This window comes from Castanea sativa, chromosome 5 (assembly GCF_040712315.1).
Source record: "Castanea sativa cultivar Marrone di Chiusa Pesio chromosome 5, ASM4071231v1".
Taxonomy (NCBI): domain Eukaryota; kingdom Viridiplantae; phylum Streptophyta; class Magnoliopsida; order Fagales; family Fagaceae; genus Castanea; species Castanea sativa.
The window spans coordinates 43753198-43781098 of NC_134017.1; the positions used below are offsets into that span (position 1 = coordinate 43753198).

At 36.5% G+C, this 27901-nt stretch overlaps 3 protein-coding genes across 3 annotated transcripts; all 3 read right to left on the reverse strand.

Moving 5' to 3' along the window:
• Nucleotides 1-3195: 3195 nt before the first annotated feature.
• On the reverse strand, nt 3196-5153 carry LOC142635246 (uncharacterized). Its single transcript, XM_075809439.1, has 4 exons — nt 5058-5153; nt 4536-4919; nt 4155-4428; nt 3196-4038 (listed from the first exon to the last, which is right to left on the reverse strand). Exons 1-4 carry the CDS (start codon nt 5151-5153, stop codon nt 3791-3793), a joined length of 1002 nt encoding a protein of 333 aa, XP_075665554.1. The 3' UTR covers nt 3196-3790.
• A 3169-nt stretch (nt 5154-8322) lies between these two features.
• Nucleotides 8323-10585, reverse strand: LOC142636721 (zinc finger BED domain-containing protein RICESLEEPER 2-like). The gene is made up of 2 exons (XM_075811008.1): nt 9810-10585; nt 8323-9699 (listed from the first exon to the last, which is right to left on the reverse strand). The coding sequence occupies exons 1-2, from the start codon at nt 10541-10543 to the stop codon at nt 8325-8327; spliced, it is 2109 nt and encodes a 702-aa protein (XP_075667123.1). The 5' UTR covers nt 10544-10585; the 3' UTR covers nt 8323-8324.
• Nucleotides 10586-24252: 13667 nt separating this feature from the next.
• On the reverse strand, nt 24253-27901 carry LOC142633887 (uncharacterized). The gene is made up of 8 exons (XM_075808143.1): nt 27721-27901; nt 27537-27628; nt 26643-26709; nt 26493-26523; nt 26246-26386; nt 24806-24831; nt 24644-24699; nt 24253-24530 (listed from the first exon to the last, which is right to left on the reverse strand). Exons 1-8 carry the CDS (start codon nt 27871-27873, stop codon nt 24500-24502), a joined length of 597 nt encoding a protein of 198 aa, XP_075664258.1. The 5' UTR covers nt 27874-27901; the 3' UTR covers nt 24253-24499.

Consider the following 27901-nt stretch of genomic DNA (forward strand, 5'->3'; position numbering starts at 1 on the left):
CCAAAGAGCTCATTGACTTCATCCAACAATTTAGAGATGATGCTCTTAATTGTTATGGGCAATACAAAGAACAAGAGCTTTTTGAAATTTGCTTTGACAACATGTCTCATAAGTACCAAGCCCATTTGGAGAATCTTGATATCATTCAGTTTGCCTAGCTACTCCAAAAAGCTCACAAGACAGCAACATCAGTTAAGCCCTCCACCACTGAAAAGCCCAAGTCAGAAAAGAAGATTGTCCCTCAAGCTCTCATAGTATCCAGCAGTGAACTAGTGGCTGGAGTAAAGCGAAGAAAAGAAGAAGAACCAAAAGAGTACCCTCCCATACCATGCACCGTTGAAAAAATGAATGTCGTCATTAACAAATGGATGGTCGACGGAGTGCTTAAGCCCTTCAAGCCTAGTCGAGAGTCTACTCTGGAGGACATGCTTAAGCCCTTTTATTATCGGTATCATCGATATGTGAGTCATGGAACTAGAGATTGTAGAGCAATCTAGAGAACGTTTCACAAGAAGATTTTAGATGGCACCTTAAACGTCACCCGTGAGTAGGAGGTCCAGTAGAACCCACTGCCTCAATACCGCAGAGGGAAAGCCACAGAAACTATACTCTTTCATACCAAAGGTGATGAAGATGAAATGGCTAGCAGTACATATATGCCTCCAGCAGCTATCTCTACTCTTCAAAAAATCCCTACCTTTTGGATTTTGTTCAACCAGTATTGGGGCTCAAAAAGAGTCAAGGAGAACAGCGACCGAAGCTCTTGTATCCATTGCTGCCAACTCTGGAACACATTACCTCATAACTGAAGCTCATGCCAGCCGAGCTTTCCTAGAGACTACCAATGATGTTCACATAAGCAGATTTCATGTGATCAACTCGAATCTTGCCCCAACCAGCACACTTAAAGCAGCTAGAATCCCACTCAGCAGAATAGTTGGGGTTCCTATTGAAGTTTCTAGTTTTGCTGGAATTCATAAGTACACTATTGGAAGCATGCAGCTAGTCCTTAAAATGGAGCCTATTGTTGCTCTCACCAGATTTCATGTGATCAACTCGCCCCTCTCTTACCATGCTCTACTTGGGAGGCCATGGCTCCATAAACACAAGCTTGTACCATCCACTTACCACTAATGTGTCAAGGGAAGACATTAATCTCAGTGATGATCCTAGCGTCTAGTAACCAACTTCAATTAATGCAACTTTTCCATTCTTGGAAATTGCTCAAGTCATTTCATTATTAAAGGAGTACATTGATGCCATCGCTTGGGAGTACCATGAGATGACCGATTTGGATCCCAACCTAGTAGCAAATGCTCTTAATGTGGAACCAGAGGCAAAACTAGTAGTATAGCCCATACGGACTTTCCATCTTTATGTTGAAGCTCAAATTATTCAAGAAGTCCAAAAACTCCTCACAGCCAGGTTCATCAAGCCCATTATGCATCCAAAGTGGCTTTCCACAATTGTGTTGGTCAAGAAAAAAAATGGACAAACACAATGTTGTGTTGACTTTCAGAATCTTAATAAAGCATGCCCCAAAGATGAATTTCCCCTTCCAAACATGGATATGCTCATTGACTCAGCTGCTGGACATATTATGTTTTCATTCATGGATGGTTTCAACAATTATAATCAAATCAGAATGTCATCCAAAGATGCAACCAAGACAACCTTCTGAACTCCTATTGGCAACTTTTACTACACCGGCATTCCCTTCGATCTCAAAAATGCCAGAGCCACCTATCAAAGGGCCATGACCGCAGTCTTTCATGATATGATGCACAAAGAAATTGAAGACTATGTGGACGACATTGTTGTGAAGTCTAAGACAAGAGAAGATCTTGCTAACTTATGAAAAATCTTTGAAAGGTGTTGACTCTACAAGCTTCGTATGAATCCACTTAAATATGCCTTTGAAGTTATGATTGGAAAATTTCTAGGATTTCTTATTCACCAAAAAGGCATTGATGTTGATCGTAGCTAAGTGCAAGCCATTGCTCCTATGAAGCCACCTACTACACTCACACAGTTTAAAGTTTTCTTAGTAAACTCTCATACATTCAGCAGTTCATTCCAAGTCTCGTTGCCCTTATAGCTATCTTTACGCCACTACTAAAAAAAGGAAGATCCTTCCGCTGGACTTCTAAAATGCCAGCAGACATTCCTCCAACTGCAGCAACTCATGACCAGATTGCCAATCGTATGTGCATCCATACCAGGAAAACCACTCAAGCTGTATTTGACTACCAACAATGAGGCAATTGGGGCATTCATAGCCCAAGATGATCAAGAAAGGATTGAGCGATCGATTTACTATGTTAGTAGAAAGCTAAAGGATGCTAAAACCCGCTACCCAAGGGCTGAAAGGGTTTGTCTTGCTCTAATATATGCTGCCCAGCAGTTGCATCATTACCTGCCAGCTCACATAGTATAGCTCTTAACAAAATCTCACCTAATCCACTCACTCTTGAGGCATCCAATTCTTTTTGAAAGGCTAGCACAATGGCTCTTGCAATTATTTGAATTTGAGATCATCACAATCACCCCAACAACTGTAAGGAGTCAAGCCATCACTAATTTGCTATCAAACTTTTCTGGAGGAGTTCTAGCTAGACACCTGAGCCCTAATAAGTCCACTAAGTGATTAAAATAAGTTCATGAAAAATCCTATGGCTATAACGGTTCTATCAATCTCTACAAACACCTCCAGCAGCCAGAATATTACTAGCCAGAAATAAGCAAACAAGCGAATCATGTAAGGAGAAATCTATCAGCACCCTCCAAGTTTTTCCCAAGTTGGGAAGGGCCCTACCTCACAAGGGAATCCAATGACAGCGGTTCCTATCGTCTAGCAACAACAGGAGGTGAAAAAACTCATAAAACCTATCAATGGCAAATGGCTTAAATTGTGCTATGCTTAACTCAACTATCAAGTATGTTCTAATTAACTCTCCTTGTGCAATCCTAAACTACTACTATGTGAACAAGAAGTAAGCATTGCCTTTGCCTCAAATATAAGTTTCTTACATTTACAAGCATTTTAATATTACTTTCCATACATAATCATGCACATTCTGAACTATGAATAAAGTTATAGCTTTAACAGCTGGGTGTTTTGCACCAAAATCGTCATGAGTACAATAAATATTGTCCAAACTATGTATATGATTTCCATGACTATATATTAGGTTGAACATAATATTCTTTGATAAATAAAACATTTTTCATAAAACAAATTCATATACCTATACACAAACAAAACAACGTGTACAGTTGTAGAAATACCAAACTACTACATAAAGTATCATATGGTTGATGCACCTTTGCACAAAACATAGCCTACACAGCTAAATAAATCCAAAATACATAACATGCTTCATTACATCATAACTTAAGGACAAATTGTTCAAAATACTAAACTTCTAATGAAAAGCTAGTCTAATAAGCCACCGCCAAAGGTTTCTGCTGAGGAAGAAGCACCTCCAGCTGACAATGGCTACATCATTTCGTCCCTTTGGCTCACTAGAAGAGAAAGTTCAATTGTCTTTGATGCAATTTCTTTCTTAAGATTAGCTATCTTCACTGCAAGCTCACTCAACTTGTTCTCATTATCTCAAGCAATACAAGCCTTAGCAGCAGTCTGAATCTTATCAAGGATAAATTGGACTCCAAACTTCATGAACGGCAAATCGTTGAGAGCATTCTTCTGCTCAAGTGCCTTCTTCAAATTTGTACTTTTGAGCTTTGTACGTTGCATATTTAGCAGTATTGTAACAAGCAACTGAAGTCAAGATTTTCTCAACGAAGCACCTAACTTACATCCAGTCATGAAGTGAGGATATTTCCTTACAATCACTTCCAACAATGGCTGACCTTCTGCAAGAATCTTAGACCACTGGAACATGACAATATTACTTGAAAAGGGATAGAAGTTAGCTGCCACTTTCTCATTCTCCTCGTATTTTGCAAATTGCTCCAAGAACTCTTCAAGACTCATTCTCTTAAAAGTAGCACTAGAAGATTCACTCCTCAACTCTACAAAAAATGAACATGATAATATCTCTAGTAGTAACAAAAAGCACTCATACATCCAAGCATTGTTGAACAGGGAGCTTACTCTACTCAATGTGAATGACTCAGAATTATCATACCTGGAGGTTCCTTGCTTTGGTGTACATCATGAATAGTCGAAGAAACAACAAGCCTTTTGCTAGGCATACCAGCATTAGCTTCTTTAGTGGTGACAGTAACATCAAGACCCTCATCAGCAATCTCTATGTCTTCATCAATTGGACCTAGAGAATAAAGGACATTAGGAGAGGAAACACAAGAAGAAACCGAAGCAAGAAATAGTAGTTTACCAAAGTCAGCAGCTATATCCTCAAAATCATACTCCTTTGACTGTGTCTCTTCACTCTCACCGGACTATTGTAGCCACAAAAATGTATGGTCAACACCATAAATAAAGGCAAAGAACAAAAGAAAAGAAAAGATAGAAAGGATGTAAGAAGATAAGGGCTCTACAAGAATACCTCTTTTGAAGATTCAGGAACCTTTATTCTACCAACACTAGTCTTCCTTTTGTATTGCTTCAAAAATGAGAGTGTACTAGTTGATGCAGCAGCTGGAACATTGGACTTAGTAACTGGAACTGCACCAAAATCAGATTGAACAGCAGTTGGGGGTTTAGGACTATCAATCTTGGGCTTCTTAGCACTTGCTTTCTTACGCCTCACCTTTTTGGGCCTATCTTCTAAAGGAGGTGATTTTCCATGAGATCTCTTTGTCGAACCAGTGGTTGGATTAGACTTGGGGGCTCCCACTATGGTATTTTTCCCACTCCATTCTATGGGAACATTGCCACCATGAACCACCCAACCATTGAGGTCAGCACACCACTCAGTAAATCCCAAACTCTACCTAGTAGCCCATGCCAAAGTTGCTCTTGTGTTTGGAATAAGCTAAGCATTGGTAGAAGGCTCATTCAAGGGAGGAATTATCACTACTTGGTCAACCTCTCAACTATTTACAAAATGAACAAAAGTGCTCATCACCTTTCTCCAATATAGCTGCATATTTGAAGTGGCATACCCCTCACGATGCCTACTTCGAACCAAGACCCTCTCCACCTTGCTGGCCCAATACTCCATTGTTATAGTATGAACCAATGGCTTCATTGCATCACCCAAGGGACATCTTGTGTCATTGATGTCCGAGACATCTTAATCAAACCCGAATTGCCTCAAAACTTTATGGGGATTGTATTGTATCAAATCAAACCCAGCACCACTTGGATATGGGATATATACAAAGGGGATGTAATAAGCAAGAAGTAGGGAATCTTCTTATGATTAGCCAGTCCAAACTCTTGAGACCCAAGCCTAGCATTTAGAAAAGGGTTCAGACAACAAAACCTAACAACAATATAAGAATAGGGCTTCCAAGCAAAATGAGCTCCATCATCCAGCAATGTGATTGAAGGAAGATTCCAAACCTTCAACCCCATCCACTTCATAAGCAAAGAAAGACCCTTTTCAAAACCAAGAAATTGAAGCTCACCTTTAGGTTCAGTAGCTCGGACCACCCAATTGGCCATTTTGACATCACCGACATCTTTGCCAATATCCACATAATCTTTTGAATGCTCCCACATGAAAGTTTGCAATGATACCCATGGTTTTAAAAACGGTACGGTGAAAGAACCGGAAAATGAACTAATTACCAGTTTTTTGGTAGAACCAATGACGTCATAAATAATTTAATTATTATTTATTTAAATTATATAAATAATTAATAATTTTTTAATATACTAAAACTAACAATCCAATAGTAATAAATATGTTTGCTTAAAAAACATACAAATATATAACATCTTTTTTTATAGAATTTAACATAATAACTTTACAAAACAATCATCCTTAACATCATAAACTTTCAGCAAAACCAAATAAATAAGTTCATTAGTCATTACACTTACATCCAAATGACAAATAGCAAATAAGTTCATTACATCCAAATGGCAAATAAGTTTTAAACGAAGAACTAAATAAATAAGTTTGTTACATCCAAATAGCAGAGAGGCAAAGCACAAAGGCAAAGCACAAAGGGTGAGAAAATTATCAAATGAAAGAGGAAAATAATCAAAATACCTGATGAAGCATAGCACAGAGGCAGAGCAAAGACGGCGAGACCAAGATGGCAAGACCGAGTCTAAAGAAAAAAAAAACCCAGACTTCAGAATCAAAATATCGAAAATCAAAAGCAAAGGAAAAAAACCCAAACTTCAAAATCAGAATCAAAAATCAAAATACCTGATTAGGGATGGCCATGGGTAGGGTATGGGTATACCCGATCCATACCCTACCCGAAAATTTTACCCATGGATACCCAAATATCAATATCCATTAGTATCCATACCCGAATCTTACCCGAATTATTATCCATGGATATCCATACCCTACCCGAAACCCGAAACCTTTTTTTTTTTTAATAATATCCATACCCGAATCTTACCCGAATTATTTTAATGTAAAAACTAACCAATAGCTTTATCTTAAAAAAGAAAAAACTAATCAATAAAAAATTATCGATCTTCCAGCGATCAATGTTGGGGTCATCATCCCTTGGCTTCGGCTTGTCGTGCTTCCCCTTGTGCTTCATCTTTGGCTACTATGAAATGTCGCCATTGTTCTCATGCTCCATCGCCCAATTCATCTTTTCTTATCTGGACAACTATAATTTTGCATTTATAATGAAATTATATATAAAATTAACTGCAAGTTCCATCCACTAATTCTCTTGACAAAACCAATCAAGCCACTTGAAGAAAATATATATATATATATATATATATATATATATATATATATATATATATATATATATATATATATATATATATATATATATATATATATATATATATATATTATGAAGTGCTTCCAAATAAACATAAGCCTACACTACCCAAAAACAAGAGCGAGACTTTATATTTACCCTTTCGGTGGGATTCAATAATTCTGCAGAAACCATAGAAAGCTTACATAAGAAATTACATTGAGTAGCATCTAGCTAAAACGATGCAAACAAAAGTTCTCCACACTTGCAGAATGCATCTCCACTAAAGTTCTCCAGCTTTTGATTCACGTTCGAGTCCCCATCTACCGTCCCATCTCTGCTATCAAGAAATAAAGCATCAGAATTCATCTTGTGTAGGATTCACCTATATGCATATCTTGATCCAATTATTATGTATTTGCCTGCTTCTTTACTGCAAAAGTCACTGCTTTCCTCTGCAATTCAGGCTATATTTGTTTCACCTGAAACGTTTTCTGCATTTTGTTTTTGGTGTTAAAGCAAAAACGCAAGTAAAAACAAAAACCTGGTAGCAAAAAAAGGTGATGCGTTCCTTTACAGCGCATGTCTAAATCCAAAATTTGAAATCCAAGATTCATTGACTCATGACTCAATTTAAAAACTGTTTTAACCTTAAGATATATTTATGTAAGCTTTAGAAGCATAAAGGCCTAGGCCAACTAGCTTCAACCCAACATTGCACAATGGCCCAACAGATGAAAATCTCTTAAGGCGCCAAAGCTTGGAAATCACAACGACAACTTGACTCTTATTCCATGGGCATTTGTATCACATTCGAGTGCAAGATAGACTTTGGCGAAGCTGGGTATACAGATGCAAGTTGGAGGAACTTCTAAAGGCAATGATTGAATCGGGTAAATTATTTTACATCATATACTCACTCACTAAAAGGCAATGATGAAAAGACACCACCACCTTAAACATCACATTGTAAACCATCCCATGCATGTGGACGATTCTCAATGCAAAAGCACTGTCAAGAACACAAGAGATCCTTTTTTTTAGTATAATCTTCAATCCCTTGTATTATATATATAAATATTCATTAAACTCCAAATCAAATTAATCCTCATTCTCATTAGTTATCCACTTTATCCTTTTGAAGCCAAATAAATCAATAAACTTAAGCTATCATGACCTGACCAGTCATGATTGCTTTAGATTTGCACACAAAATTTTTAGCCTATAATAGAAATTGATCCATAAACAGAGTAATTCTACTAACTCCAAAAAAATACATACGTGCCTCATGATTATTCTTTGTAATCAACAAACCCTTGTACAAAAAAATTCAATGAGAATCCATATCACCAAAGTTCTTTAAAGTAAGAACAAAAAACACGGGTGCTAAAAAAAGACAAATAAACACTTACAATGCTCACTCTCATCACAGTAGAATATATATATAAACATAGACCAAAATCAAGGAAAATAATACCTGTCCATTAGTCTGAAAGCTCCATGGCATGACTTTCCTCCACTTCATTTTCTTCATAATCATCAAGAACGGTTTGAATGGTAGCATGTACACCTTTAAGTTCGCTCCATAACCAACTTTGCCCACACATCAATGCTTCTAAGGTATCATGATGAAGACGGCTACGGTGTGGACTCAACAATCTCCCGCTAGTGCTAAAAGCCGACTCTGAGGCAACTGTTGTCATAGGAATAGCCAAAATATCCCTTGCAATGCGTTCCAAGGTAGGATACTTACTACCATTTTGCTTCCACCAACCCAAAACATCAAATTGTTCAGTTCCAGGTGACCCTAATTCACTAGCATAAAGTTCAAATTCTGATATAATATCCCTACTCCTTTGGCCTATGTTAGTAGTCGCATTACTAACAAACAAATCATAATCCCTCATTGTATCATCATGTTCATGTGCAGCACTTGATGTAGATGTAGAAGATGAAGCTTGAGAAAAAATGACTGCTCTATCAATGTTTTCAATGTCATACTCCGCAAATAACTCAAAAAGAAGATTCTTAACCTTGTCAATTTCTTCGTTAGCCTTACTACCGTACATTTTATTAAAATAAAATGTCAATAACATCAATTTATATCTTGGATCTAAAACAATAGCCAAACTCATGATGTCATGAACGTCACTCCAATATTTATTAAACTTAGCTAACATCTTTGTTGCCATTTTCTTAACCAACTCATCTTCACTTGAAAGCCACTGATTTAATTCTATCTTCAACCGGAAGACCGAAGGAAAATAATGATTAGCCGTAGGGTAGGCGGTACCAGAAAGCAACTCAGTAACTTTATGAAAGTATCCCAACTTCTCACAAACAATTTGTGCTACCTCCCAATCCCTATTAGTTGGAGCAGACTGATACTGAGGCTCACAACACAGTAAACGGGGAAATACATCTTTATAAATTAAGGCAGTTGAAAGCATCAAATATGTGGAGTTCCAACGAGTCCTACAATCAAGTACCAATTCCTTAGTACTTGCAATATGTGATTGGCGAGATATTTTTTCAAAAATTTCTGCTCTTTTTGGTGATTGTGTCCAAAAATATACACTACTTCGAACCTTCTCAATACCATCACCAATTGCATTCAAACCCTCTTGAACAACCAAATTCAGAATATGTGCTGCACAACGCACATGCAACAATTTTCCACCTAAAATAAGTGAACTAGCTTGAAGCTTATCCGAAACAAGTTTCATCATGCCATCATTGTTGCTAGCATTATCTACAGTTATGGCAGATAACTTCACATCAATGTTCCAATCAGAAAGACACTCCAAAAGGATTTTAGAAAGTGAATACTTATCATGTGGAGATGGCATACGAATAAACCTAAATAAAATAAACATAAATATGGTTAACTAAAGAAAGTAGAAAGTTAATAAGCTTGCTTGAGAATCTAAAAACCAGTACAACAAAATGACCCCAAAGAAAAAAAATACCTTATAACTCGGCTTTCCAAAGTCCAAGAGCCATTTATGTAGTGCGCTGTGATTACCATGAATGACCTCTTACTGTTGTTTGCAGTCCACAAGTCCGTTGTGATTGCAACTTTACTTGCATTCTTGTCAATTTCTAGCATAGTCTTCTGCTTCTTTTCATTATAAATTTTTTTGATATCTCGCTTCAATGTGTTTCTTCCTACTATCTTAAAATTTGGCCGAAGGCCACCAACAAAATCCCGAAACCCAACATGATCAACAATTGCAAGAGGGTATTCATGCAAAATGACCATTCGAGCAAGATCCCTCCTCGAAGCCTTCTGATCCTCTTCATTAAAAACACTAGGGCTTGAGATCCCTTTACTTCTTGTCCTATTGTGTTGTTTGACAAGAAGTTGCTTCCTGATATCTGTTACTTCCCTCGGAGGACTTGCTTCCCTTGGAGCACTTGGACAACTTTTTGATATGTGCAGTTTTAAATGAGTCGTCCCTGATGTACTTGCTCCAGCCATAAGTCTTCCACAGTAGTTGCATTGGGCTTTAACTTTCCCATCAAAATTCTTTTTCTTAAAATGATTCCATACGTCTGAAGTTGTTCTTCTTTTAGTGCCTTGTTGTTGTGGATTCTCAACCGGAACGGACTCAACTTCCTCTCCAAACAACGATTGTGATTCTGATGTCGTGCTAGTTGGGGGCCTTGGGGCTGGGGTTGAGGCAGAGGATGTGGCAGACATGTAGGCACCTGCAAAGAGAGAGAGAGAGAGAGAGAGAGAAAATGATTAGAAAGTAATTTTTTCAATTCTCAATCTCAACGGATAAAAACAAAATAACTAACTGAATGAAGTACCAGGAAAAATAAAAACCATAGGAAATTAGAAATTAAAAAAAAAATTCAAAGCAAATGCTTCCGTGGGATTAGTTTCCTTCCCAGCTCATAAAATTCAAACAGTCATAAAACAAAGGCTAAATATTCCTTTCCTTCCCATACTTCATGTTCTTACTTCATGTTATCATGATCCCATTACTTTTTATCAGTTTTATCACCAACCAAACAAACAACAAGTCATATTAACAGTCAAACTAACAGAAACCCAATGCTCACACTCGAAATTATTTAAGTCTCTGTACAAAGAAATTGTGAGAAAAATCGGACAAACAGGAGTACGCTAAAGTCTTCGACTCTAAACATTAACAGTATGTAAAAACCCAACAACAGTAACAACAATAATAATAATAATACTAAAAAACACAAGAATTCAACACAACAGACTTAAAATCCTACACTTATTTCCCACCCACATCTTCAATTTTATTTTCCTCCTGTTTTCTCAGCAACCATACACAAAAAAAAAACGTATAATTGTTCATTAAATACTCCTAAAATCTAACAAAGACCTAGAAAAATATTTGTGCAAAATAATAAATAAAAGGAAGAAATTGGGCTTGCCTGAAATACGGTTCAACAACGACTTGCTGAACTGATTTTGGTCGCCGATTTCAGCTCCGAGAAGCTGAACACTCGCAGATCAATGCCCGTGCAAATAATACGAATTCTCCAGAAACACCTTGTCCATCCACCGATCCTTCTTCGAAAGCAACAAGTAAATCAATGCGGACTGATCATCGGCCTCCCCTTCAAATTTGCCGTCAAAATCTTGTTGGCTCAGAAACTGAACACGGGCTCAGGGACTCGTTGGCTCAGAACAGAGAGAGAGAGAGAGTGACGGTGAGGAGAGGAGAGGCAGAGAGAGTGTTTGAGTGTGAGTGAGACTGTTAGAGAGGTTTAGGGTTTTTTTTTTTTTTTAAATACGGGTCGAGTATGGATAATATCCATACCCTACCCGATGAAGCTCTACCCATTAAGGACCGGGTATTACCCGAAATATTTGGATCGGGTAGGGTTGGATATCCATTACCCAATGGGTATGGCCATCCCTATACCTGATGAAGCCACTGAAGTAGAGAGGGCGAGACCGAGACCGAGACCGAGACCGAGACAAAGGAAAAAAGAAAAAAGAAAAAACCCAGAAGCAAATCGTGACCTGTGACCATGAGTATGAGAAGCAGATCAGAGGCCGTGAGGGTGAGAAGGAAAAAAAATTGAGAGATTTAGTGAGCTTGAGTGAGGTGAGACTCTCACTGTGAAGCCGCGTGAGCTTGAGATCCATCTCTACTAAATTTAGAATTGAGAGATTGTGAAGGAACAGATGAATATGAATAGATCAGAGGCTGTGTAAACTGAGAGATTTAGAGAGAAGAGGCTGCCTGAGCTTGAGTAAGGTGAGACTCTCACCGTGAGAGTAGGAATGGCAACGGGTCGAGTTCGGGCTGGGTTTTTGCATACCCAAACCCGACCCGCGGGCCAAGACCCGAAACCCGGACCCGGCCCGAATAATAATCGAGTTTTTTTCTCGGGACCCAGACCCGCCCCGCGGGCCCCGCGGGCCCCGTTTAACTTATTGGGCCCAAATTTAGCCCAACCAAAAAAAAAAAAATTTGAAGCCCATTAAATTTTTTTTCCTAAATTCAAGCCCATTCAAGTCATTTAACACGGCCCAAATGCCAAAATTTGCCCTGTTATATGGTAGCCAAATCATTTACCTCCATTTATATCATTATATGGCACCCAAAATCATCTTATATGGCAATAAATTACTTAAAAAGCTACAAAATAAATCTCACAAATCTAAGAAATTACAAAATGTCTTATCCTCCACAAATCAACAAATTAAAAAGACTAAGAAATTGCAAATGGTTTAGAATAATTACAAACCAACAAATTAATCTAACAAGTCTAAGAAATTAAAACAGCTACTAAATTATTACAAAATGTTTAATCGTCCACAACTGTGACACAACTCCCTTCCTCTTCATTAGGCTCCTTATCATCAAGAATTGTTTGAAAATCACAATCACCAGACATAGTTGAAGAACCTACAACAACAAGGAATTAAAACTAACTATACCACAACACATTTAGAAGCCAGGTAGCATGATTCAGTGCACAGTTTGCCCTTGTTTAAGGAGAATCAATCAAATAAAAAATTACCAATCACACCGGAAATTACATGAATACTTCCCATTTTAATAGATAAAACTTCATATGTTGAGGATTTTTCAATGGATATCTACAGAAAATCATATCATCTCAGCTAGACTCTAAACAATATAAAGCTCTTCACCCCTAGAGTATACCATTTTCTAGTGCAAACATGTTCCACCATAATTACCAGAGCCTTACAACTGTAGAAAGGAATACACAACAATTGGGATTTTTTTTTCTTAAAGACATGTGAAACAAGGATTAATCATGGTACCAAAAATCAGAGCAATTACTGGGAAAAAAACTAGTTGAGTGGCAAAGGAATACACAACAATTGCTTTCAACTATATAACTATTTACTAGTGCATCTGTTTACTTGTTGAGTAGCACGATAATTAATTGTATCAAGAAGCTCAGTGGGGGAAAAAATAAATGAAAATATTCAAATTAGAGATTCTCTTTTCAATCCTAATCCAACAAGCTTATCATTTGACATTTAAAAAGATGAAAAAAAGAGTGCATGTAAGTCAAGAATATCTGAATATATCACAAAAACGGTGACTAGAAGGAAATGAACTACATCTTCACTTGAGATTCTATTGGAATTAAAAAAAATAAAAAAAAATTGAACAAAATTGAACAAAACCAAATCAAACCCAGATCATAAACAATAATCACAAACCAAAACATGACAAAATTGAACAAAACCAAATCAAACCCAGCTGAGCTTTTCAAAAGGCAAAAACAATCATTACCTCAAATCTGTGCTGAGGCAAGGCGAGGCGAGGCGGCGAAGCGAGGCGAGGCGAGGCCGCGAGGCCGCAAGGCGAGGCGAGGCGAGGCCGCGAGGCGAGGCGAGGCGAGAGCTGCGGCTGGCTGTGAGTGTAAGAGAGGCGAGGCGAGGCGAGGGCGTGACGGCGAGCGAGGCGAGAGCGCGGGGCGCGTGAGTGTGAGAGAGGCGAGGTGAGGGGCTGTGTGCGAGGCAAGAAGGGCGGTAGTTTGTGAGTGTGAAAGAGGCGAGAGGGCAGGGGCGCAGGGCTGAGTGTGAGAGGCGGCTGGTGTGAGTGTGAGAGAGTAGAGAGTAGAGAATTAGGGTTTCTTACAAAATCAGAAAATATATATATATAAGGGGTATTTTAGTAATTTCATATACCGGGTATTTATCCGGGTCGGGTTCCGGGTCGGGTCTGGATTTTTTTGATAAAACCCGGACCCGACCCGGACCCGCTTCGGGTTTTTTTTTTTAAATCCATACCCGACCCTAATCTTTATCGGACCGGGTTTTACCCGGTCCATTAGGGTTGGGCTAGACCGGGTATCCGCGGGTCGGATTTAAATTGCCATCCCTACGTGAGAGTGAGATACAGAGATAGAGAGACGTGAGAGTCTGATGAGTTAGGTGTTTAGGTTAGTTTTTAGGTTCCTTTTGTTCAAAATGATGTAGTTTTAGGGTGGGAAAAAATAAAAAATAAAAATAAAAACGGTGTAGTTTAAGTGAACAACCCAACCAGCTCTGAACCGGTTCAACCATGCTGGTTCCCAGTTGAATCGGATGGTTTTTGAATTTTCCCATTTTAAGTGATTTCTAGTTTTTACTCATAACTGGACTGGATTGAAGGCTAATTCCTAGTTGAACCGATTGGACCGGCCGGTCCGGTCCCCTTTTTAAAACCATGATAATACCACATTAACACTAGATTCAATAAAGTGATATGGAGATCCTTTAAGCTCATCACTATGCAATCTATCAAGCTCAGAATAAAGGGTACCTAAACACAAAATACCTGAAGGCAAAAATGCACCTCTACTCAACACTATAGCTAAAGGGAATGCAAAAGGTTTCATGAACTGTACCATATCAGAGTTAAACACACATTTGCTCATCCACAAATCTAAGAGTGCAGCTCTCCTTACTCCAATATCCTCAAATTCTCTAAACTTAGAAATCCAAAAGGAGAACCTAGCTCTATTACTTGTCCAAGACGCAGATGTGCCTCCAAAGGTCTCCAACAACTTTCTAGCGATCACGAACTCCTTATTAGACAACCCTAGCTCCAGCAGATTCACATCTCCCATGCTAGGCAGCAAGTAAATCCTTTCTACATCTTCAAGGGTGATTGTAGTCTTGCCCTAATGAAAAAAGAAAGTGTGGGTATAAGGATTCCAATGGCATACCAAAAATGGAAGTGCTCTCACATCTTTATACATGTTCCACCCACGGGACATAACTACAACCTCGAAACTCTTGTCATTCCTCAGAATTTGACAGAATTCTTCATCAGTAACCTCTTGCTCTACCCAATCAGATCAGCCAACGATTATGCCACAAGGACACAAAAACTACATAGGCATTGGAAGAAGCTCTTTCCATTGGAATTGAAGGTCCATTATGCCAGAAGTAGCTGGAACCCATGCTGTCTCATAGCTGGGGGCTTCACCTTTTAGAATCCACTTTTTTGGCACACCAGGTAGGCTAACCTCAAGAGCTCGAACTGCTGGAAACGGAGAAGTTGAGCAATACCATGGGTCTTGCAAAGGCAACAAGGGCTCTCCTTACTTGGCCTCTGCACCAGCACCCACAGAAACAACCTCAACCTTACATCCAGCCACGGTCTCACGTCTTTGCAGAACCACACCAATAGTAACAGCACCACTAGAACCCAGCAATTCTTGTCTTTTAGCCATGACCCACAAAAGCAGAAATATTTCTCTAAATACAAAAAATGGCACAGAAAACCCTCACTACTACCACGAGAAACAAAAGAAATTTATGGGTTTCTATCTCACTTGGCCAAAAGCAAAAAGGGAAGAAATAAAATCTTAGTTTCCCTCTCAACCTTGGCTGTAGCTCTCTATTTCTCTCACTTTTGATCGAAGACAAGAAAGGGAAGGAGAAAGAGCTTTGTTTCTCTCTTTGCTTTGCCGAAAATTTCAATCACTCTCTTTGCCTTAGCTCAAATTGATGTTACTCTCTCACCCTTGGCCGAAAATAGGAAGAAGAAGAAGAAGAAGAAGAAGAAGAAGAAAAGGCTCTCCCTCTACCTTAATCTCTCTATTTCTCGGTCTGCAAAAAAAAAAAAAAAAGAAGCAACCAAGGCCAACCCTTTTACCAGAAAACGTGAAAGCTGCAAGTGACAAGACATGGAGAAGAGACCGGCATTTAATGCAACAAACCTGGGGAATAACTAAAAACCCACCAAGGTGCTAAACATGGGAAGTTACAAAACCCCATTATGCACAACTACTACCAAATTTTAAACTCACACGTGTGACCAAACAAAAATTGTTCACACGTGACTCAGTGGGCTAAATGTTGACATACAAATTTTCAGACCCTAATCTCATTAGCTCACTCACTAAAATACCCATATAAGCCCATAAACTATTTTGGGCTCACACAAATATTTCCTAAATACTTCACACATATTACCCAAATATTTTCCCAAATTATGGCTCCCACAAATATTTCCCATATAAGCCTTATAAATTATTTTGGGCCCTCTCACAAATATTACACATTATATCTCATATATTACCCAATTTAGGCTCTTACACAAATATTTATCATACCACTACCAAAATTGGGCCACAAAATTATACCATTTCTACAAAAAGCCCAAACTCATTTACCTTGTAGGCAAAATCTAAAAATCCCAACAAAACTCTCTTTACAAAGCTAGTTGCTACCTGACACCTCTAAAGCCTGTTGCTATACGACACCTTCAAACCCATTGCTACACGGCACCCTAAAGCCCGTTGCTACATAGTACCCTAAAGCCCGTTGCTACACGAAACCTATAAAGTCCGTTGTTACACGGCACCTCTAAAGCCCGTTACTACACTGTACTCTTACAAAACCCGTTGCTAAATAACACTCTTACTAAGTTTGTTGCTACACAGCAATATTTTTACAAAATCTCAAACTATTTACAAAAACCCAATAATATTTTGATATTTATTTACAAAAGCCCAAATACTATTTTGGCAACTATTTACAAAAGCCCAATAATATTTTGGCAACTATTTACAAAAAACTCAAATACTATTTTGGCAACTATTTACAAAAACCTAATGTTATTTTGGCAACTATTTACAAAAGTCCAATATTATTTTGACGTCTTCTATCAAAAAACCCAAAGCTATTGGGCAAACAATTATTCGATTAAAGCCCAAATATCATTTGGCAAAAACAATCACATTATGCTCAAAGCCCAAACTATTCCTTGGCAAAAACATATTTTCATATACTAAAATCCCCAACTCGTAGGAAGCATAAACTACTTATAATATATTACACGTCTTTTAAGACTACTTCTTCTACAAAATTTATGGGAACTATACTTATTTTTCCATAAGAAACTCTAACTATGAAAGCCCACGTATATTACCTATAGCAAAACTATTCATTTTGTAGGGATGAACAAGCTCAAAGAAGCCCAACAACAAGGTCTTGCCAAAACAGCCAAGCTCATGTGCTAATCTCAGCAACCAAGGTTCACTTGAGTAACTAAAGTGGTTAGACTAGCCACTAGTCAACTTTTAGCATAACTATGCTAAGAGCTAGGGCCCATTACCATCACTTTCAATTTTTCAAATCAAATTACAAGGAGACACATGTCCAGCTAAGCTTACACCCTTTTTTGGCAAGCTCATTTTCATGATTACTGATGTGACATAAAGCTAGGCTGACAAGATATAGGGCTGTGAAGCTGCAGCCAACCATTCTCTCCCTCTTCTCCAACACAATCAGTCAAGGAACAAAAAGCAGCCATGAACAGACCATGGAAGCTTTTGGAATTAGTTGTAAACAGCTCATTACCATGTCAAAAATATATACTTTCTAGTTCATGAACCAAGCATATGAGCCCAAATGGGAAAACTTAAGGAACTGTGGTTTGGAGGGCACTAAGGAGATCTCCAGCAGAGTTTCCAGCAAAGTGCTCCAAGATTGACATGTACCTTAGGGTGACACAATATGCCTTAGGAAGCTCTAATACTAGCAACAAACAACCAAGATCGTTAGCCTAAAACATGCTTTAATCCTATTGGCTGAGGACAATCAGCATTTAATGCTTGGTTAGAACTCCAGTTGCTATTACCCAAAACAGCAAGAACATTCTAAAGCTGAACTTACCACTCTTGGCCAAATTCTAGGAATGATTTTCTAAGGATTTTTTGAAGATTGAGACTAATTTTGGCAAAGATTATTTGTTGGAATCCCTTTAAACTCGACTATAAATAGAGCTCTCTACCAACTCTTCAACACACACCAATAGAGAAAAATTCTCTCATAAACTTCTCTATTTTCCTCTCTCTCTAATTTTCTTTGAGCTCTTAATGAGATTTTGAGCTTCTGAGTTCTTAGTTTGAAACTTAGAAACTAAGCTCTTCAGACCCTAGCTCACAAATACCCTTCATACTTCTACTTATAAGCTCTTATCCATCCTCAACAAAAAGTCCTAACAGCTTTTTTAAATACTCTCTCTCTCCTACTACTCATACTACCAAAATGACCCCACTACTCACTACTCACTACATATACTATATCCATGAGCATACCCTGACATCATAATGATCTTGCTGTGCTAACTGGAATCTCTCTCTCTCCCTGAATCTCACACTAAACTTTCTCCACTACTCGTTATAATGGAACTCAGTGTTTGTTTATTCATTTACTGTTACAGGTTATGATGTAATTATTACTATAGAGTTTTTCCCTCATATTCTTGTATTAAAGGTTTTCTTCTCACTAGAACCTATGGATGATGATTTTGGAGATGTAGATACTCTCCTTAATCTGTGAAATAGTTAAAGGCTAGAAGTTTATTCTATTCTGTCTTATTTTATCGCTGGAATATTTTACTGCTGGGCTATTTACTTATTGCAGTAGGCTTTTTCTGTTATGTTGACATGTCTGCTATTGGAAACGTTTTGGGCCATCCCATGACCCTTGTCAGTTCTAATTTAGGCTTAAGGCATAAAATAAGGAGAATTCTCCAAATCTTCACCGATAGCTGTTAGACTGTGCTTCAAGCCCATTGTCGAGTTTTGGTTTAGGCCCCTAACCCAACACAAATCTCATTTGTTAGAAGGAAGACTTTTCAGCTCATGTCACCATTCAAGTTTTAATTATTATTCAGTGTACCAAATATGCTCTAAATATACAATAATACTAAATTGGTTGTTAATATTTACATTGTTTAATAACTTTTATTTTTGAACTCCGAACGATAGGTTTTTTAACTTTTAATGCGTCGATGTTTGACACCTACTTTTTCACTCTTACCTTTGACAGTATTAATAAGAAAATTTTCCAAAACTACATTTTTGTATTAGACAAAACAGATCTTAAAAATAAATTTTTTTTAAAAAAACCTTGATCTTTAACTAGTCTAACCAATTAAGTTCTTGATTTTGTCAATTGGACCGGTGTTTTTTTTACATTTTTTTTAAAATTTTATTTTTGATAGTTTTGGTTTTTACTTTTTAGAGAGAATCGGACCAAATTTAGGCCCGATTTATGATTAAACCAATTGAACCGACCAATTTAGTTTTTAAAACCATGGAATTTACTGGTGTAGATTTATGAAAGATGGACTGTGGGATACACGTAGCAAGGATTTGATTGTTCTGGAGGCATAAATGGGGTTATGTTGGGAGCCTAGGTCCTGGACTCCTAGTTGGCGGAATTGGATTATGGCATATGGTGTAATAATTTTCTGCATCTTCTTTTATTGTATGGGTCCATATATATAAGAGTGAGCAAACATGTCAGGTCAATTAGGTATGGATTTGGTCGGATCGAGTTCAAGGCAAATTGACTTCAAGTTAAACATTTATCTATATCTATATCTATATATACATACATACATACATATATATATATATATATATATATATATATATATATATATATATATATATATATATATATATATATAACTGAAGCCTCTAAAGCTCCCACAATTTTCCACGTGAGCATTTTTTTTTTCTTTCTATTTTTTTAAATTTGATTTAAAAATAAATCTAATTTTCCCCCCCACCAAATGCACATTACAAAACACAATACCTCTTTAAAACAAAAAAAAAATATGTAAAAATCTCTCTTCTCTGCTCATACACTAAAACGTCTCCTTCCCTAAACCTAAAACTCACCCTTTCCTTCCTCCAAAATCAAAACCCAACACTCAGATTCTCCCCTTGCTGCCGTCGCCGCCACAGATTACCGCCACTACAGATCGCTGCCACTACGGATCACCGCCACCACGGAAAGGCAGCCTATTGAATGATGCAAAATCTCACACAACCACCGTCACTTCTCTAAAAACATTACCAGTAAGTTTTTAATTTTGTTCTATTGTTTTTGGCTGTTAAGTATGATTTAGGGTTACATTTGGGAGTGTTTCTTTTGAATGAGTAACATAGATTGATGGGTTTGGAGGCGATAGTGGAGCTAAACTGCCTCTAAAACATGTATAAGCAGATATTCTCTAATTTCAATCAAAACTGTGTCTTGGATTTATACATGGCTGTATTTTGATTGAAATCAGAGAAGCCCCAACACCCCGAGGCAGATGAACCCCACTTGAGGGTTTGGCTGAAGTGAACAGAATCCCAACCCTTCACCCTTAAAGTGTTTGATGAAATTCCTGAGCCAAATTGAAAAGGGACCCGACTTTAGAAAGTTTATGTCAAATAATTCAAAATTGCTTCATATGTATTGAATGGGAAAAAAAAGAGTCACAGGGTTGATTCCATTTAGGAATAGAGTCAGATAGTATTTCAATTGAAAAAATAGAATGAAGATAATCGAATGGGGAAATCTGTGAAAGTCTAAATCCTATGCTAGCAAGGTTTTGTTTCTAATTATGAGCTTTGTTGACAATTGGTTTTGGTGTCATTGAATGTGGATGTGTTTTGAAGTGATGACGTGGGTGGTTTTTATCAATTTATGAGTGTGAGAAAGTTTAAATTACTATCTGGGTTTTCATTTTTGGGAAAGCCTATATTTGATCATGGGAATAAAATGTGTAGATTGTGGACCTGAAAATTAGTCACTAGGTTGTGATTAATGGGGAGGTCAGCTAATTCTGTGTTTTAGTTACTTTGGTCCTACACATCTACTTCTCTATTTGGTAACCAAATTTGGTTCTATTTGTGGAGCTAAATTTCAGTTTCTTTGTTATTTGTATATATTAGTATATATTATATCTTGATGTTGTTTAGTCATTTTATCTTCAATCATAATTGAAAATTGTTCATGAAATCCTTGATTTGAAAGGAATTGTCTTAGAGTGGTTTGTAAGTGGATTTTAATACGGTAGAAGCATAAAGTCAAATTTCCATTTTAAATGTTGGGTATGATTAGGCGCACATCAATCAATCATTAGAACATAAAAGGAAGTTAAGAGGATTATTTATTACACCTTCTTGACTCTTCTGATACCCAATTGGATATCATGTTGTTGGAGCTTTCATCGTGCCTTGTGGTAATTGTTTCTTCTGGTCCATGGTGAGATGCTACACTTCACCTTGTCCAATTCTTTACTACTATCTTTAATGCTGTCAAGATTACTTTGATAAATGTTGTAATAATTAGCTTCATCTTCTAAGAAAAATTATGTAACACAAAATTGATTTTTTTTGTAATTGGGTGAAGGGTGAAGACGCATTAGGCGATGATTTCTCTGCTTATAACCGGGCAAAAGGAACTATTTTTGATGGAGAAACTAGGCTGTTCCACCGCGGTAGTGGAAATTATACTTTCAATGTCTTACTTTTACTGTTTATGGAGAATAATATTCTAAATTAAAGTCACTCATTCTTTGGTATGTTTGATTCTTAATTTTTTTTTTTTTGTCTGAGATATATGCAATGTTTGCTACATTTCAGCTTTATAAATTTCCTGTTCAATTTCTAGATACCATAATGAAGTGAATCCCATGTTCAGTTTTATAGGATGTGAATTGTTTTGTTTCACTATGGTGACTCTAAATCAAAATCATATATACTTTTCCAGGATAAGATTCAGTCTTTCATTTGGGATTACTAGAGAATATTTCTCCCTCATAGTGTATATATATGCACACACATAATTGATCTGTTGGCTTTGATCTTCAACAATGCAGTATTTGGCTTCTTTTTATATGTAGATAGTACATAGAACTCTAGGGGAATTTGGTTAGTTAAATACAGTTTGGATAAGCTTCTACAATGTTTGTACTTTCAGAGATGTTGATCAAGTGTGTTGTGATGGGGTTGTAATGTTTGGGTGCATGCTGAGTGTGAGAATATTTCCAGCAAGCTTTACAAGGTGTGCTTAATACACTTGATTTATGAATTGTGATGTCAATTTCTGTTCCTGTCATATATATGTGTGTGTGTGTGTGTGTGTGTGTGTGTGTGTTTATTCACTAATTTGTGTATGGCTTAAAGGATCTAAAGAATGTAGATTACTATTGCGCAAATTGTAAAGCAAAGTCTAATTATGAGTTACAGCTTCAGAAAAATACCAGCCAAATGTGAAGTATGTCTGTCCTATTTTTGTGTGTGTGTGCAATTATTTTCCCTCCAGTTGATTTTTGAGGTATTTGTATATTTGACTTTATAGACTAAGAAGTTTATCATCAGGTTTTTTAGCCTAATTTTGTGACAATTTTTGAAGTATGTCTTTAGAAAATAGTGGACAAAATGTTCTACCTGAGAAGGTAGCTGTGGTGTGCAATGGCATGGAAGGAACATATATTCCAAACGTTCATATGTAAGCCTTGAACTCATTTCTAAATATTACATGTACGTTGACATATTTTTCTTTAATATTCTTGTAGGACCTTTATGCACTCCTTTCTCACCACCACATTCATTTTCTTCTTATGCAATCCTTATAGCAACTTTCTGTTTGTTTTGTTGAAGGATTCATTAAGATGCTTCTTTATTATTTTATTTTCCCCCATCTTAGAGTTATGTGCAAGTGCAGTTCATGTGGGTCAAAGAAGTATACACCTAGAAGATCAAATTCTACCTGAATTGTTATTAGGAATTTTCACTTTCTGGGTTTCGTTGCTTTTTTATTTTTCAATTAGGTGGCACTCTCCATATCTATGTAAAGAGGTCAGTATTTTCTTTTAAGCCTTTGTGTTTTTGTCAATCTTTACACCAACCTGGACAATTCCATTAAGACAAAGAAACCAATGATGTTTCATAGTTATCAGAAGGACAAGATCAAGGATTCATGTTGAAGGTCGAGCAAGTTTGGATTGTAGCTGTTGACTCAGGCAAAGAAGCAGAGTATCAGAACATAGCAATGGAAGAATTGTAGCTGTGACTGTATAAATGACAGTGTTTATATTTAAAACAGCTATACTACCTATACTTTAGGATTAATTTAATTCATTGTTATTATTTATATACACGTTTATTATCTGATTGGTTGTAGAGGCTAGATTCGTATATTGTGGAGTTAGTAAGAAGTTAGTTACTCTCAAACTTTGTATAAATACTTGATGTACTTTCATTTTCTTTCAATGCAATTTAGAATTCTCTCATCAAATTCTCAAAAAAGTTACTTTGTTGTCTCAAATGACATAGTGCCTCAATGAAAGAGCTAGGAAGATGCTCTAAAATATTGGAACCTGAAAAGCTCAAAATTCCATTTTGAACAATTTTGAGTCCAAACTTAGGAACAAACTCTGGCAGCCATGGTACAACTCCACCGTGCAAGTTAACCTTATGAGAACTTTTCCGTGCATCGCACGGATTAGTGACTAGTTGGACTAATATCAATAACTATTCCTATGACCATAACTTGAACTATCACAGGTCTTATTAATTTGAAATGACCCATATATTTTTCACATCTAAAAAAAATGAACATACTTTCTAGTATTTTTTTAGAGGTAATACGTCCATAACATTTTCATAACGTTTTTACAACAAATAATAGGTAGTTATATGATATTGGTTCAAATTTGAACCTACCACCAAGATTATTTTTTTGCCCAACATTAATAACCTGCAACTTAGAATTTGTTGTAAATAAGTTGTGAAAATATTGTACACATATTATTTCTCTCCTTTTATCTTTCCCCTTTCTTTCTTTCAATTATTTAGGAAAAAAAAAATTGAATAACACATAAATCATGAAATTTATAATTTGATAATTAATTCTAATAGTCTAGTATTTTGGTTAGTTGAAGTCGGGTTTTGAATCTTCTGATACCTAAATCAAAACTTCAAATCAGCGACCAATATAGACAATGACCGTATATTACCTTGTTCTTATCCTCTCAATTGTTTCTCACATCAAATTTCTCTCTGTACAAGCCCTCTTTATGTCACTAAAAAAATTTCATTGTGTTACAGCACATCATAGTGCTCATTGCTCAATGACACCTCACCTCCTTTGTCAAATCAATCTCGTTAATCATCAACTAAGTAGAAGGCCATTCGTAGAGTCATTAAAAACAAAAACACAACAAATGAAATAAAGCAAGATACATCTCATCATAGGTGAAAGAGTTAATTGTGATTGAGAATATCATGTCTTACATCCTGCCAAGCTGATTTTTCAAGGAGTCCAGCATATAATGAAGTAAGAAACATAGGTCCATTGCTGAATTTTCAGTCGATCCAAATACAATTGACCAAATTATGATTCTTCTACTGCGTCATTTGTATTCCTACAATGGTTCGACCTTTCAGTTAAACAAGTTTAACTAAAAAAGTAGACAAAGTGATGGAAACAACTCAATAACATGCAGCCACTAAAATCATTGAGACAGGTAGTACTCACTTTGGGGATTGTGAGTCAAGCTGCATCGTGACTGGTCCATCATTAACCAAATTGACCTGTATCTCATTTGAAAGATCAAAATCTAAGAGCTATTCTCAAGGTAATACATGAAACAAAAACTAGAATAATCAAGGAAAGAAGCAAATTTGTCAAGGTCTTTACCTTCATCATTGCCCCAAATACACCATCTACACAACCAAAAAGTGGAAATTATCAAACATGAAAATGTAATTATTTTCTAGCAGAATGATATATAAATTAAAAAAATGTGCTTACTGTGCAGTGCCAGTGAAGAAACATAAATCTTTTCAAAGACCATAGAGTGGTAAAAGACTAAAACTGCATTGTTAAAGTGTTACTTTGTGGAGAAAAAAGTTATGGAGATGATAGGAATAACGAAAATCTTAATCTGTAGGTTTCCTTGCAAGTCCCTAAAATAATTCTGATAAATTTTAGAAAATTGGTTAACCCAGAAACAAATTTTCCATAAATGTAACAATATCTATAACTCAAATATGAATCTACAATAGCACAATCATTTGGAAACCACATCTCATGAAGTGGAGGCACTGGTTCAAATCTTGGCCTTCTAGTGGAGGACCCATGTGAAAGCAGTGGGGATGGACTTATTGCCCTACAATTACAGCTTTCCAGCTTAGCATTGTAAAAAAGGTAGTATTATTGGAACCCTAGCTAAATTGATTCTGCATTGTTTTTTTATTACGAAGAAGAATAAAACTACTACAATTTATATCCAAGGTGAAGTTGACTTTCTATCCTACCTCAGTAGGACTACGGTTAAAAGCAGAGGCAAACAAAGTTTGCACACATAAGCAATTCCACATACTTCACTATAACCATGATGAGCCATCATAATTCATCAACTAGATCAACAAATGCATAGTCCCTGAACACATCAGAACAACATTTCCATTCCATTTTTTGATAGAAATGTCTCTCGTTCATGTTTCATAACTGATGCAAGACAACCTAGTATTCCCAATGCAAACCTTAGGCTTCACCACCTAAGGTTGTTTGGATTCAACACCAAACAAAATGCAAAATTTGAATGAATAATCTCTGAATAATATTAATAATAGTCTAATTACAAAATAAACCATCTGGAGCCTTATATACAACTTTTCACGAATCACATTAGATAAAAATAAACATTCCTAAAACGAATCCTAAATGATCTCAAATACTAATCCAATACTAATCAAATACTAAAGATAAACCCAGATAAAGATAACATAATAATAAAATCCTCAGATGTGATATACTGTGATGTCCACACCAATAATATCTGTGTTAAAATAAATACAAATACATTTGTTAGAGTGTATAGCTACTTTTTGAGCAATATATTAATTATTGACATGTTAAAACTATAATGTTAATACGAAATTACTAATACAAAAATTGGCCAACAAGCACCACTGTATACAGAAATGTGACAGCTGACACATGCTGCATTATTAAAAACAAAATTTCTCTAAATTTCTACTTAGTGCCACCTAGTAGTACAAAATTACTACAAATACAAAGATAACATCACACAACAACCTAACATTAAAACAAATAGAATCAGGAAAAATCTACCTTTTATCGCATCTGGTTTATAGGATTTCTGGAATCTCTCAACTACAGAAGCATAAAAGGGCTTCGCAGTCTGAGGCGGCATTGCCACGTGGAAGTCCGGCTTGTTACCCTTCAAGATTCCATACAATGTAAACTGACTCACTGTAAAAACACCATACTTGTTAAATTTACTCAAAGCCACTTCATTGTAACATACATTTCCCCCCCATGTATTTAAAAAAGGGGGGGAAAAAAAGCATGCTATTACCTAGCAGAACTTCGTAATTTTTCTGCATTACCTGCACTCCAAGATATAAATCACAAAATTTTAAAAGGATTTTTATAATAGCAGTTAATACTGGTAAACTGGCAGTTATAATGCACAGCCAAAAAAAAAAAGGGAGAGTGATGAAATTACATTATGATCCCAGCCTTTGCCTGTACTTTCATTAGGGAACAACCTCATATTCAAGACTTTACGACAACTGTAAACATAATTCATGAATAAAAATAAATAAAAAATTTAAGCACTCGAATTTTTTAAGTCAAAAAATTCAAATTGCGATTTTTAAGTTTGGGTGAATTGTCATTTTCATGCCTAAAGATTATTATTATTTTGTAATTTCAGTCTTCAAACTTCATCATTTCTATCAAAGTTTAACATTGCTATCAAATTGGTCATTCTATCCATTGCCATATATGAAATTAGCTTTAAGTCCAATAAGACGACATGTATCACATATGTGAATAGAGTCTACGGTGGACGAAGGACCAACTTGACAAGAATGTTAAAAGTACAATGACAAAAATAAATAAATTTTAACTGGTAAAATGCCTTGACACGTTCCTAAGGTAAAATCCCTGAACTATTATTGTAGCCGATTAAGTACATAAACTTTAGTACTATGTAACAAATAGACCCCTTTAACTCTTATTTTAGTCAATTTAGTACGTAAACTTTGGTACTCTTCATTTTCATTTTTTAATGATTTGGCGCGAAAATACTTTAAATTGGCCCCCCCAAAAAAAAGGTTAAGAGATCATATTACTACAATATCAAAGTTATGCACTAAATTAGCTAAAATACAACTACAATGTGTAAGTGGAACTGCCTCAAAATTTGCCAGGCCATTTTTCCCAAATTTTAACAATGAAATTATGAAAATGACCAAAACAAATAAATAAATTTTAGAGGGTGAAAATGACAATTTACTAAAACTAGAAATTTGGATTTTAGCTTTTTATTTTATTAAACTTAAAAAATAGATATAGTACGAGAATTAAAATGGGGTATTAAAAGTAGAAAACGAACATGTAATCGGCATCGGAGTCGGAGTCGGACTCGTGGAGTCCGACGAGAACGAGCAGGCCTGGCCCAATTTCTGATACCATGCGCCCCTCCACCTGGACAATACACAATATATACGCTATCATGCGCCGGTGGCGTAGGATAAGACCCACAAAATTAAGAGCAAGAGAGAGAGAGAGAGACTGACCTCGACGCTTGCGGAGGCGACCCTTTGAACCACGGCTCTCATTGCTCTGATTAGTTTTGGTTTCTTGGCACTCCTGTTGCTGTTTCTATTAGCCAACGTTGTGGGCTTGGTGCGTATGGTTGCAAAGGAAGCCAAGCCTGCAAGACAGTGCATGTTTTTCTTTTTATAATAGCCCAATTTG